Source organism: Spea bombifrons, chromosome 9 (genome assembly GCF_027358695.1).
Source record: "Spea bombifrons isolate aSpeBom1 chromosome 9, aSpeBom1.2.pri, whole genome shotgun sequence".
In the NCBI taxonomy this organism is placed as follows: Eukaryota; Metazoa; Chordata; class Amphibia; order Anura; family Pelobatidae; genus Spea; species Spea bombifrons.
In genome coordinates, this window is record NC_071095.1 from 5776961 (window position 1) to 5791175 (window position 14215).

At 40.3% G+C, this 14215-nt stretch overlaps 1 protein-coding gene across 1 annotated transcript; it reads left to right on the plus strand.

The window, feature by feature from the left end:
* The first annotated feature begins 56 nt into the window (after positions 1–56).
* Positions 57–12689, plus strand: LOC128505134 (tumor necrosis factor alpha-induced protein 2-like). Its single transcript, XM_053475432.1, has 14 exons — positions 57–140; positions 2984–3134; positions 3361–3476; positions 3558–3786; positions 5367–5994; positions 6662–6776; positions 7261–7383; positions 7462–7562; positions 8168–8266; positions 9339–9465; positions 9676–9798; positions 10415–10570; positions 10933–11054; positions 11679–12689. Exons 1-14 carry the CDS (start codon positions 57–59, stop codon positions 11818–11820), a joined length of 2316 nt encoding a protein of 771 aa, XP_053331407.1. The 3' UTR covers positions 11821–12689.
* The last annotated feature ends 1526 nt before the right edge of the window (positions 12690–14215 follow it).

Sequence of the window (14215 nt, forward strand, 5' to 3'; positions counted from 1 at the left end):
TCCTGGTCTCCCGCTCGCTCAGTATCGCTGTTTAAAACACAGAGGCACCGGCGGGAATGCGTGCAACGGCCCAGTGGGCACACGTGGGAACCTCTAAGGATGGGCTAACCGGCGCTCTCGCTCTTCTGGGGAGTGGCTTTGTGAGGGGGTGGGGTTATCCAGTCATGTAGGTAGCGCTAGCCTTGCGTGGGGTGGTAATAGCCACAAGTCATGTCCCAAGGATCAGCACAAAAGATACACCCACTGGCCAGGGCATGTCTTTTTAGCGTTATAAAATCTATCAAGTTCAAGCTAAAACACGGGGACCCACAAGGCAGGGCGTCCTTGGATCTCTGGTCGGGGTTGGAGCAGAGAGCTGTGCCTCTAGATTGTAAGCTCTTTGAGCAGGGCCCTCCTCACCTGTCGTTTCTGTAAGTCTACTTATTATATGATATATTACTTGTCATGTTTGTGTTTATTCATTGTACAGCGCAGCGGAATATGATGGTGCTATATAAAACAGTAGGAATTATTTAATGCTCCACTATAGGATGCTTTCCCAGCGACTGTGTCAACCGGAAGAGAAATTACCAAGGAGCGGTTGGCAAGATATCAGGCAATGCATATGTGGACATTAATCACCATTTCAAACTTGTGTTCCGAATGCTAAATGTAATTGTTATCGCGCGTTGGCTGTTTGGCGTAATGCGTAATCTTCACCACCAGTTGATCATAGGCATGTGCAATATTGTTTCAAATGCAAAAAAGGTTTATTTTGAGATCATTTGGGGCTTATAACATACAAAACTACAAAAAAACTACAAAAAACAACCCAAAACATAGTCCAGTTATGCAAATACCGTAACATTATGCAAACCAAAGGAATCTGTGGGTTTAAATAGGGATTCCTGGGGCCTCACAGAATCCAACAAATGAGTCAATAACTGGACAACAGTGGGTTAAAACAATACACAATGCATAGTTCCCCCCCCCACACCTAATTTTTATTTTCTTCCCATATAAGGTTTATTAGCGTCTCATCTACATTACATCATTAAGGAAAACTGCAAGCTAAGGTGGGTGGGCGGTACCAGGTCTGGCCCTGCCCCCTCCTACCCTTAACCCCACCCCTCCCTATCTATAGCCACACCTTCAACACAGGTGTCCAGATAATGACACCTGAAATGCGGGCTGTTATTTCGTACTGGCAATAAGGTTAAACAGTTATTTCACGTTATTATTATTATTTATTGCTTTATATAGCGCCATCATATTCCGCAACGCGGTACAATAGGTAAACATAACAAGTGGCGAGTGACATTTGTGTTTGTGATCCCTCTCCGCGCATGCTCTGCAGGCACGGCTGTGGCTCTGGGAGTGATGTCACCGGGGGGGGGTGGCTGGAGCGGAGAATTATTTATAGTCTGGATGCAGTGTGTCTCGCAGAGCCGGCACAGCCCTGGAAATCACGCTGTTTCTGGGAAATCTTTAAAACCGAAACCAATCCACCCTTCGGCATCTTAAGGGTGAAATCAATTTATATCTCTGCCTGCGTCCTATTCTCCTGCTAATAATAAAGGATGACGACGAGACAGGCATGCTTTAAGATGTTTTCTTTTAACCCTTTCCAGATACACCACTTTCGATTTCTGATTTTTTTGGGTAATTACGTGTAAACAAAGTCAGTAACCATGATCCAAGTTGGTGTGTTTCTGACTAGGTTGAGAAAATATAAATTATATATATAAATAAAAAATATAAATATATATATATACTGTACATATCTCACACACACACTGACTCACACCGTCACATGCACATAAAATATATTTTTATACATTTTAATTTAAAATATTAGAAAGCCTTGGGAACCAAGCTGATTTTGTATTTAATAATATATTTATATTACCCGACATGAGCAGTTTTCAGAGAATGAGCCCCTCTACTACCAGACATGGGCAGTTTCAGACAATTAACCCCTCTGTTACCAGACATGAATGTTTTTAAAGAATTAACCCCTGTATTACCAGACATGAGCAGTTTCAGATAATTAACCCCCTCTATTACCAGACATAAGCAGTTTCAGAGAATTAACCCCCTCTATTACCAGACATAGGCAGTTTCAGAGAATTAACCCCCTCTATTACCAGACATAGGCAGTTTCAGAGAATTAACCCCCTCTATTACCAGACATAAGCAGTCAAGGCCACACATATCACACCTGGTGCTGGCTACAGGTTACACTGAGGCTCTGTCTTCAAGTCCGGTCGTTGGATTGGCCGTCTCTGGCAGGTTCTTATTTCCCGAAAGTCACAAATGGGTGATTTATTTAAAAAAAAAAACACATGGGCTTTCTAAAATTGTTATTCTCTCTTTAATGCTTAAAAAGATGAGATAGTACCGTAAATTTGTGATAGAGCCCTGAAGGGCTTACCAACAATAGACACGTGGTTCTTGTGGTTATCTTGCCTGGTTGCGTGTCCCTCCCTTTTCTTTTGTTTGTTGGTTTGTGTCGTTTTGTCACAGTCTGTGGGGCGGCAGCTTGCCCGGTATCCAGGGGGTTAATGTGGTGGTAAGTGAATGGTTGGTAACATCTGGTGGGAGGTTCTTGGCGGTCAGTGCTGGGAACCTCAGGTCAGGGTGGGGGCATCTGGGTTTGTCCCTTCCTTAAGTGGTATGTGGTTATGGTGCCCGGATTACTCGGCAGGCTTGGAGTCTTCATTGTGTTTATTGTATATATTTACACGTTTGTGTTTGGAGTCATTGTCCTTGTTAACGCACCGATGTTTATTGTTTCAGGTTTTGGCGTGACAATGACTCTAATAAATAAAATTGGCTGCGGCCTTTTCTCATCCATATTCATTGGTGTGTGATGTCATTATTGGGGTTAATGGGGAGTTAAGCCTAGCCCGGAAAATCGAAGCTACAACACTAATGATTAGAGTGAGAGTATTCTCTCGGGGGGTGCAGATTATACCGCCATCAGGGGTCTCTCTCCCCGCAGCGGCTTACAGAAAACGATCTGCTTTCGTGGAAAGGGAGGCGATTCTGCATCAGCAAAGCTCTGGACAGCTTTATAAAGCCAAGAGCCTCGGACTGCAGCATCTCAGCGACAACTCCCTGCTCCCAGCTGCTGGATCCCATTCCTTATTACGGTAAGGAGAGCCAAGATCGCGATGCTTTTCCCATAATATATACCCTTTGAATAAGGTTTATATATACACAATACAGACATATAGTCCGCATTTTGCATGTAGAAAGCATTTTGGATTGCTAACGAAGCGATTACAGGGGGTCTCCTTAGACCCCTCTATGATGGTCAGCAAGCCGCTCTCTAGCTGACCGGCTGTAATTATATATCTTGTGCTTAAAATACCTTAGGGGAGTACAAAGGGGCAAATGCAGATGGAAGGGGACCACACCAAGGACCTCTCGGCTATCTTATGCATTACATGGATGTGATGGGGCGTGCTTCTAAAGCAACAAGAAATATAAACGTAAGTTCTTTATTTGCATATTTTTTAAACCCCCCCATGAAGGTTTTTTTTTTTTTTTTAACACTTTCCTTACTTTTACAGGATTTGTATTACTTATGGAGCAAAGGACTAAACACAATGTCAAAATCTGCGGAAGACCACAGAACCGGAACGGAAGATGTCCCCGAACCAAAGGGCGAAGGCGCTCAGCCTACAAAAAAGAAAGTCTTATTTTATAAAAGAGTGAGAAAGGGTTTCGTACAATATTTCACTGCCAAGCCAGTAGAGGGCGACTCGGCTAAAGCGGAGGGCAAATGTAAAGAGGTTACTGGTAAGGCAGTATTCATTCACAGTGTTGGGATTTTTTTTAATATAAGAAATAGAAATAAGTTTTTTTTTATATAAGAAATAGAAATAATATTTCTATTTTTAATATAAGAAATAGAAATAATATGGGATTTTTTTTAATATAAGAAATAGAAATAAATTAGAGTGCAGTTTTAATTATTATTTCTTTTTCTTATCCTCCTATTTTCTTTGTTAAGAAATGTATTAACTTGTTACATTTAGAAGCAGGGGACGTATTGAGTCGATTCGTGGCTGGATGAAATCTCCTCTCCCAGGCAGTATTTGTAAATACATGACGACTTTCCTACTTTCTGCAAAACTTTATACTGGAAGCCAATGCATGCAGAGGATGCACTTGGAGGGGGGCAACCTTAAATATCACCTGATCAAATCTCAAAAAAAAAATCCTTGTTGTCAGGGGCGTTCCCACACAGCTTGTCAGTGCCAACTTTATGGCCCAAAAACGTGTTAGTGTCATCTTTTTCCCAAACAGCTTGTCAGTGCCAACTTTGTCCCCAAACACCTTCCCTCTGCCATTTTAGCCCTCCAAATATTCTGTTTGTGCCACCTTTGTCTCTAGCTTGCCTGAGCCATATCTGTCCCCAAACCGCTTGCCAGTGCCATTTTTGACCCCACACAGCTCATCTGTCCCTTTCTCCCTCAAGGGTGACTGATCCAGCATGCATGAAATGGATGTGATGTTAGAGAGAGAGAGAGTGTTAGAGACAGTACGATCAGATGATCGCTAAACTCGGCCAACTCCACAGTTAATGGCTTTCAAAATGGCGGTCGCAGTTGTGACCCCGGCGACTATAATTGTCACGTCTCTGCTGGTTGCCATCTTCTACCATTTTTAGAACGTAAGAGACTTCAGATGACTTTCCTCTCACCTAGACAATGTGAGAGCAGCTTGATGAGCAGAACCCAAGATGGGACTCGGCCCTCGGCTTGGTTTGTGCTGAGCCTTTGGCAGTTCACTCACCCCCTACTGAAAACTTCCAGGTCCCCGTCATTGTGAGAAGTCACTCTCCACTGCACATTTTAAAGAAAACACTGCTCCTTAATACCGAGATGACAGTTTTGCTGACATTAAGTATGTGACGTAGTAATCTTTAAGCTGTAGCAGTTAAATATAATACAATAATAATAATAGAACTCTCATAATACTCCCCTTGTTGTATGTGAGAGCTTCCGGGCAGAAGTCATAAAGAAAATACAACTATTGCCAACATTCTTCTGACACAGTGACTTGTGACTCAAATCTGAAATTCCATGAATAGTCTTGGAGAGTTTCAGCCAAGCGGGGATTTTGTCATTTAATATTTGCCAAGAGTCACCCAGATAGCATAACAATTTGTCAAATAATACGCCATGGATTTTTCATACTCAGAATCTGTAACAAACAGTAGGATCTGTGAAATATCAAATCTTTTTTATAACATAATTTGTATTTTTATCAAATGAAAGCATTATAAAGTACGAGGTTTGTGGCTTATTCTTGGTGGTGTTTTATAGACGATATTATGTGATAAACAGCAATTATTGTGTTTATATATCTGACAGCGGGGCACATCCAGGAGAATATTCTTCAGAAAAGATTTTGGAAAGCCAGCCAAGGTCTTAATGTCTTAGAACGCGAGGTCTACAGCCAAATCGGTGACAAGCTTCATGAAGACAGAAAGCAGGAGCTGGAGTCCTTGTACGAGGAACTAGACAAAGAAGTCTTCAAAGCGGTGAAAGATTCCATCGTGGAAGAAGATGAGGACTTGTTGACTCAGGCTATACGGGCCATCATGGAACAAGAAGCAGAAGACAACATCTACAGTGAGGACCACGACACCTCGGTAAAACCCAACCCTGCTCGACCGAGAAAATGGAAGCAGAAATGGGGCGAGTACGTCAAGCTCTCGGTGATCGAGCGGATCCAGAATTTACCGGCGATCTCACCCAACGGTCCCGACTCGTCATTCTCGCAGAATTTCGTAGATCTGGGAAAGACCATAAAAACAGATCTGATCCACGTGGTGAAACATCTCAAGCCGCACTACCCAGGGGAGTTTGATGTGTGCGATACCTACGTGCGGCATTACCATTCTATTCTAAAGTCCCAGGTTGAAATTATCACAGAATTTAAACTTGGTGGGAAAGATGCTCACTTTCTGCTGTGTTGGGTACAGAATCTATATCCAAAGTGAGTCAACCATTATTTTGTTTATGCTTTAGTTTGATTTGTTTTAATTACATGTTAAAGAAGATGTCATGAACACAGCTTTTAGCATCATCATTTATTCATTATAACCATCAAAAGCTTGCTCTGTTTTGTGTTCTAGTTACTGTAATTGTTAGGAAGATAATTGGTTTCAATTCAGGGGACCATGTTACGTCTGTCCATCTGTAGATCTGAATTATTTGGCAGTTTGTGGCAAAACCAGGTCAACAAATGACTTTAAATAATCAGATGTCCGCTCCCTGGTCCTCATCAGGATCGAAGGGTCACACAATGAGGAAGAATAATCATTCAGATTGCTTGTAATTCTTCCTTTCCATGATGCAATGTACATGATTGGAAGAAAATAGTGGCTGGCCAATGAGGTTTACTTTTAGTCATTGGGTCATCAGCCAATAGGAAGGCTAAACATTCGAGTGCATCGGAAAATGTGAAAAAAACTATACACCAACAACAGATGAGTGAAAGTAAAAGTTCTATTACTAAATATTAGCGTTAAATAAAAACAGATAGTAAAGGATGTCAACTATTAAGGTGTTTAGCATAAATAAAATGTTTAAATTATGAAATAGTTCTTTATAAAATGGAACGTTGACACCGTTCTTTCCCATATATGACAATGTCTTTACAGCAAGATTTTGAAAGACCCGGCTTTGGTTGGACACATAGAGGAGGAAAAATTGGAAAGCCTTCTGCCGCCACACAAGATCAGGGAACTAGAGAGCATTTACATGCCCTACGAAGTGGTAAGACTTCTTTCTTCCACGGCCAAAACGAAAAAGGTGCACTAACAAAACTGGATGTTTTCACAAAGAATGGAAAGGAATGGCGGGCACATTGGACGTTTCCATTATTATGAAGGATCAATGACCTTCTGTGGTGAGAAGGAGTGAGAAGGCCCCGGAGAACGTATAGTAAACGGTGAGGTCCCTTTCAATAAAGTTCCCCAGGTCGACTTTTCATCTTGTAGAGGCAGCTCAGAATTATTAGGACTAGAATCAGCGGAGAGGAGGTCCAGGTCAAGGTCAGGACATCTCCTTGAACATTGCATTGAACGGGGATAAAATAAATAATGGATAGGCTGCAATGTAAGAAATATAATATCAAGCACTGATACATTATTGGGCCATACTGCATATACATTCTCTCATGTCACGCTTTCCCATTGCACTCTATGGAAGGGTTTCTGCTCCATGAGTTCTTCCTTAATAATTATATTTCCGTCTTAAGGAATCCGTAAGGGAATGGATGCAAACCAGCCTAAATTTAGAAGTCCAACGCTGGAAGGAGGATAAAGAACCAGTGAAGTTGGGTGATTTCTACCACTCTGAGTTACACATAGACATTATTCAGGTATGGCTCATTTCGTTAGTAATTAGGTGGAATGTGCGTCCTATTAAACCGTAACCCTAATGGTATGTTGCTCAACAGTCTTACAATGGTGGAATCCAGAGAGCTGTAGATGTGAGCCAAAGAATGTCTCACAACATGGCACCTCTCCTGGGCAGTGTGCTGGTGGAAATCCTGAGAAGGTACAAATGGGATTTATAGGCCTTATGCAAAAATGTTTTATGTTCCCCACTTGCATGGGGGTGGGTTCCATTAATAATAATCACCACCGTTATACCCGTGCACTGATTTTTTTTGTTGTTGCATGGGAGCAAGGTATGGTAGGACTTGGATGACCAGGACTAAAGTTGACCAGGACTTGGTTATCGCTTATCATCAATACTCTTTATTTTCCATATCTGGAATTTATCAGAGCTGGATCATCCATTAGGCACTCTGGGTCACCAGTGCTTTAATGGTTAATCTACCTGCCACACTGGAACCGGGAGAAGGGTGCTCAGCGAGGTCACCTAACCCTACACTACTAGCGTAGAATCTCATAGAGAGAGTGAGGTGGAGAGGACACGGGTGCTCCACAGGTAAACTGGTGGTGGGGGGTTTATAGGTGGTCCTCCAAAAGGTCTTGGATTCCTTAACCCCTTAAGGACAATGGGCGGCCCCTAAACCCATCGAAAACAATGCATTTTGAGCCCGTACATGTATGCTCTTTGTTATTAAGGGGTTAAATGTACATTGATCCTTATTGCTGCGTATGCCTGTGTTAATCGTTACGATATTTTGCTTTCAGTTACAAGGATTTGTTTGAGGACTTTAAAGAGAAGAGTCAGACAGACCGATTCTTCAGGTCCATCGTCATTGCCAATATAAACTGCTGCAGGAGCTTCCGGTAAGAACAGGCTAATATCCGACTAAGCGAATCATAGTGTGCCTTCTGGAATTATATTACATTACGTTTTATTTTTAGAACGCCAGCGGGTTCAGCGGTATTACATCATTCTCATTCCGGGTTTTCCAGTAGCGGTTTATTAGAATACGTTAAGGGCTCTGTACTGATCAATGCAATAAAGGGGGGATTATTTGCATAACTAAATCAATTTATTAAACTAGTTTCTGGTTTATATTGGTATATTAGTGTTAGAGCCAGTACCTAAAATCATTGAAATCAACAAAATGTTGCGAGCCTAATTAAATAGATTATTATGAATATTATTATTATTATTATATTTTCAATATCTTGCCTATTTTAGTCCGTAGATTAATCCAGTCCTGATAAAGAAAATATTATTACGGTATTATTATTGTTATTATTATTATTATTATTATTATTATTAGCAAGATCTTAAACATGGAATCTGTAGGTGCTTTATAAATAAAGTATAATAATAATAATAGTATATATTAACACTCTCGCAATATACATTCTCTTAATTGTAAAATATATAATATTTCCAGGTTTAAATATCAGTTTTCCAATTTAGTTTTTTTTACGTTCTTATTAAAGACGAGACATCTTTGCAGAACACGATCGCCTCTCTTCTCAGAAAGTTTTTAGTATAACCGACTTCATTGGTGGTTCGGGAGCTGATGCAGCATTGTATGTTTGATAGAATTTTCTTTTTTTAGAAATTTTTGGATCTATATCGCCATAGAAACCCCACCAAGCAGAAACGAATTGTCTGTTGTAAGCTACTTTGGTTTATCATCTCATTCTTGGCCAGAGGAGGTCACCCAAGATCACAACACGAAACAAACGCATGGACCTTCTCCGTTTTTGTTTTACGGAACTTTTTGGACGCCAAAGGAATAACCGTGGCTTGTTAGAAAGCTCAAATATTTAATTTTCAGATTTTTTTTTTACTATTCTCTTAATTAGATTTTTTTCCTTCTAATCTAGAATCTTTAGATGTTGGGTATGAAGGACAGATGATGCATTTTATTTGTTTTATTTTGGATTTCAGGGACTTTGTCGCACCCCATGACTCATCATTACACTCTAGATCAAAGGAAACCATCAACTCCATCCTAAATGCGTTTGAGGAGCTTGGATTTGACGCCCTTCTTCAGGACTTATTTCAAGAACAAAAGGTTTTGTGACCCCCCCCCACAATTCACAATATTATTAATTCACAATGTAATGGTGGTTATGGTTACTTCTTCTGGACCTCGCTTGTTAAAGTCATCAGTAAATTTACAATGACAATGGATCTGACAATAATCATATAGATTGCATCCTATATATATATATATATATATATATATATATATAAGACATAACTTTTTTATTATTATATTTAGGTTCATTTCAAAAAGATTTCCCACGGAAATGGACTGGGCAGCCAGCAGATCATGTCGGACATCATCAAATTAGCGGAGAACTTTCTTTCTCTTCTTAAAACTCTAACACCAGCTTGTTATAAGGTAATGTCCAATCCGTCAATACTTAATTACTCACCTAAATAAAATAAAATATATATATTTAAAGAAATGTAGCCCCCCCCATCCATAAAATTAGTGTATATTGGGATATGTGCTTATATAGAACAAATAAATGCTTTAAGGAGCCTACTTGTGTATCGAGATGCCACTGGAACCCCCCTGAGTTCTGGGTTTGGGGGGTGTTGGAACTTTTGTTTATTGAATACCAATATGGATAAGTAACTTGTATCAGTGCCAATCTTCTCCAGAGCTTCAGAAAGTAGGACATTACAGGAGGCCTATGCTCATAATCTGTCTCATCATTGCTTTTTGGAGTATTGTTGAGGTTCCTCAAGGATCTTGGTGTCTCCTCCATACACTGACTCAGTTGAGAAGGTTTTCAGATATCTTCCTGGTTAATGGAACCAGCATCTCCACCTAAAGTAGCAGTTTGTCTTAGTCTGTCAATTCTAGTTTTGTCATTCCCCTTAAATATATGTATTGTCTGAAGCGCTGCGTGAATTGCTGGCACCACATAAATAAAAGGTAATAATAATAATACAAATAATAATAATGTATTACGATGATGTAATCTCACAAAACATTTTTTTCCTTGTAGGACGCCATCGATAGGATCCATTTTCACTTGGTCAAACAATATGTCACAAGACTTCTTAAGAAGAAAGTCAGCCACAAGAACATCCAGCAGCTTCAGGCTCTGGCGAACCAAGTCCACGAGAATGCGGATCTCATCCGCGATTTTTTCTCTTTTCACGTAAGTTCTGTCATCTTTCACAATCTTTCCTTTTACAATCGCTCATACTGTGGTCTTGAACCAAGGAGAAAAAGGCAACAAACTCTTTTTCCCTGTACATGTCAGGCCAGTCACCCCGTGGAGGGGCTCTGAATGTATTCTTGGACTGGGGTCTCACGTTGTTGAGTTCCACCTCTGTCTCAGTCAACTCCAATATGACCAGATACTGCGCTCAGCACATTCTTAGAGGCGTAACGAAAGATAATATAAGAAACCACACAAAAAAATGATTACAATTTCATATTTCATATGGCGCCATCATATTTGATAGCGATGTACAATGGGAGTCATCGGTTTATTGACTTTTGTTTATTTTATACCAGGAATCCCAAGCAACTTGGCTGAACCCTCTTATCCCCAAACTGGCTGAAATCATCAGGCTGCAGGATGTCAACGCCATTCAGCTGGAAGTGGCCGCGCTGGCCGAAGATTACCCCGATATTGGGTAAGAAATGTCAAGTTCAATAAATGTATTTACAGAATAATTAATACGAAAATTTAGTGACGATTAAACTAAAGTCACTGTATATATTGTATGGCTTTTGACTTTATTGTTAATCCGTAAAATATTAGCACTGCCTTTCTGACGTGCCATTTAGGATCATAGCCAGTTGGGCTATGCTGCGTAAATTGTTGGCTCTATAAAAATAAATAATAATAATAATAATAAGTTGTGTGCGGTAAAGCCTCATAAATAATTTTTCGGCACGTGGATCACATTATTACCATTGTCAATTGGTTAACGGATCTCAGCCGTTCCACTGGGGATATTGAGGTAATGAATATAATACCTTGCTCTATCCAGCTTGCTGAGAAATATCCTGAAATAAGTCAACCTGACACCACCAATAAAGACCCTCCATTCTTCTAAAGTTCTTTTTAAACAAAAAGAGAATCCACAAACCTATAACTCTACAGCAAAGGTCCTAAAATCATCGAAAATTGAATAAACAACCCTAAAGCAACTTCACATCCCAGAGTAGAACTTCTATACAATGTTATATGATCTGTAGGACACACGAGGCTATGTCGGGAATGTTATGTTAATACTGAGAATTCTGCTTTGCAGGAAAAAGCATATTGAAGCCGTTCTATACATCAAAGGGAATCTCAGCAGAAATGAAGTTAAATTGATCGCGGGTGTCCTCAACAGCGTTGGAAGAAGAGACAACACAACCCCGCAGTTCTTCTCATTAATGAAACCTTCTTAATGGACTTTCTGATGATCAGCGTTGAAACACAAATATAAAGCCTTGTTTTGGGGGGGATTCAGAGCAGAAACATAGGGGCAGCAATGTAGGGAGATGTAATGAGAAAGATCTAAAGTCCGGGGATCTCACTTTGTCTCTGGAAAGCCATTTACATTTTATGAACGTCCACCACATGGTTATAAACAGAACCTAATGTTTTTTGGAATAAGCGGATGTCCACGTCAGTAAAACCCAGCATTCTGTTTATCCAGTGGTACTTCTTCCCAAGAATGTTCTCTGGAAATCAAGAACCGAGGATTTTTTTTAATGTTTACAGTATTCTAAAGCGAGCTCATAAAACAGCTGGGCCACATGTATCACACGGATGAGAATGTCTTCTGTAGGTTACCTAATGGTCTCAGCGGTGCCTTATTTAGACTCTCCAGGCCCCTAGGCACATGAATTTTGTGGGCTCCATCGGTGATGTATCCAGGTCTAGGCCTAGGGTGGCTGGAGGTGCTGCCCTAGGTTGGGCGTCAGGCTCCACTCCTCTTTGCATGGGATGGGAGTAGTGAAGGAACACATGATGCCAGCCGAGGGCCCGTCAACCAACAAAAAGTGGTTGGAGCAGCTCAGAAGGCAATCACATGGCTAGAATGAGTGGGTTAGAGCTCTAACTAAGTTCCCAGTCTCACTAGGTGTATCCAGCCATGATCGCGGGTAATTCCATTTTACGTGCAAATAAGAAGCTATATTGGTTGCATGTTAGAGCTTCCACGGCAAATTATGTTCAGAAGTGATGCTGTGTTGTAAGTTGTGTGTTCTCTGGTCGTTTCATACCATGTTGCGCTTGTTTTTTTTGGTTATAATTAAAATAATTTTAACTACTAGGGCCTGTAACAATTTACAGTTATTGGGCCGTTTGGAAATTTACCAGGATCCTGACTCCGAGGGGACACTGGAAGTCGTAAGCTATAAACAACCATGCCTATCAGAACCAAGCAATAGTGTTTACCTGTCAATACAGGAAGTGGTGTGTGGCTAGGCTCACTCCCCGCCCACTTTTCCCAGTTCTCCGCCCAGTTCCTGCCCACTTAAGGCCCTTTGGAGCTTGGGGCAAAGGGAGCTATTGGCAGAGAAAGTAGGGGGACATTCAGAGGGAGCGTATTAAGGATTGTGAGGGAGAGTATGAGTGAGAGAGTGTGAATGAGGAGAATGACCAAATTAAAAAAAGCCCTCCGAATTTTATCCGAACCGAAAGGGCAAGAAACTAGTACCTCATATATCAATGTTATACAGTTTTGGGTTTCGAAACACACAATTAATAAGACACCACTAGATGGTGCAAATTACACATATATATATACGCAAAACTTTAACTCGGTTTAAAGCGGACCTGTTACCTACGCATACGTTACCAACATGAAACACGCTTATTAAAGATTTATACAGCTCGTGCCTTTCGTTTTTCAATCAAAATAACAGCTTTGGAGACTTATGTTTTTTTAAGTTTAGGGTAAACTGTCCAGTGCTGGTACAGGACTTCATAAGATGGACGTCCACCTCCCTAGCGCTGACTGGATAAGAAGCACCCACAGTAGGGTTAATTTAAGGTCAAAGGAGACCTCACGAGGCATGCTACAAGACATAAAAAAACAATCATGTGCTTCTACAATATTTAATATGTTACTAAATGTTTTTTTTGGGGGAACAGATCATGACTTCTAATTAACTTGGGTGTTGCTTTCAAAATTTACAGAAAAAGTCATAACGCTAGACAAAATGGGGAAGTTGTCCCAAGCCTTCTCATTCTAATGTGGCTTTTCTTAGTAGATGTTGACATTGTTGAGTTCTAGGAAAGTGATTTTTTTGTTGATATTTTCTTAATTTCCATTAAATACTATTTTTCTTCCACACCTTATATTATGATGGTTACTATTGGATTAAGGGGAATATTAATATTATGTCAAGTTATCATGTAATTTAACTCTACTTTCTCTTCGGTCAAATGGAACCTCTGTAACATTATCTAGGGGGGTAATATATCCCCCTAGATATGTATAATATGTATAATAAGGATGTCAATGAAAAGAAAGGATTCCAATTGTGATTAGGTGGTTCTTATTAAAGCTTAAAGTTCTGATTCTAAAGTCTAGGTGGATACTTTGTGGACTGGGACATGGATAGTTCACTAATTACCCTTCCTTAAGTTCTCATTGAAAGCTTAGTGATGACCTCCTACTGCCATATCATATTTTCATTAAAAAGACAGGTGGTTATAGAATGGAATATAGAAGGAACTTTTGAGAAATCAGGAGGACCTTCCATAATGGATGAAGATACATGGTTGAAGATCACTTAAGAAAATATGAACCTGTTTTTTTAAAAGATTGCCCCCTAATGACGTCAAGAGGAG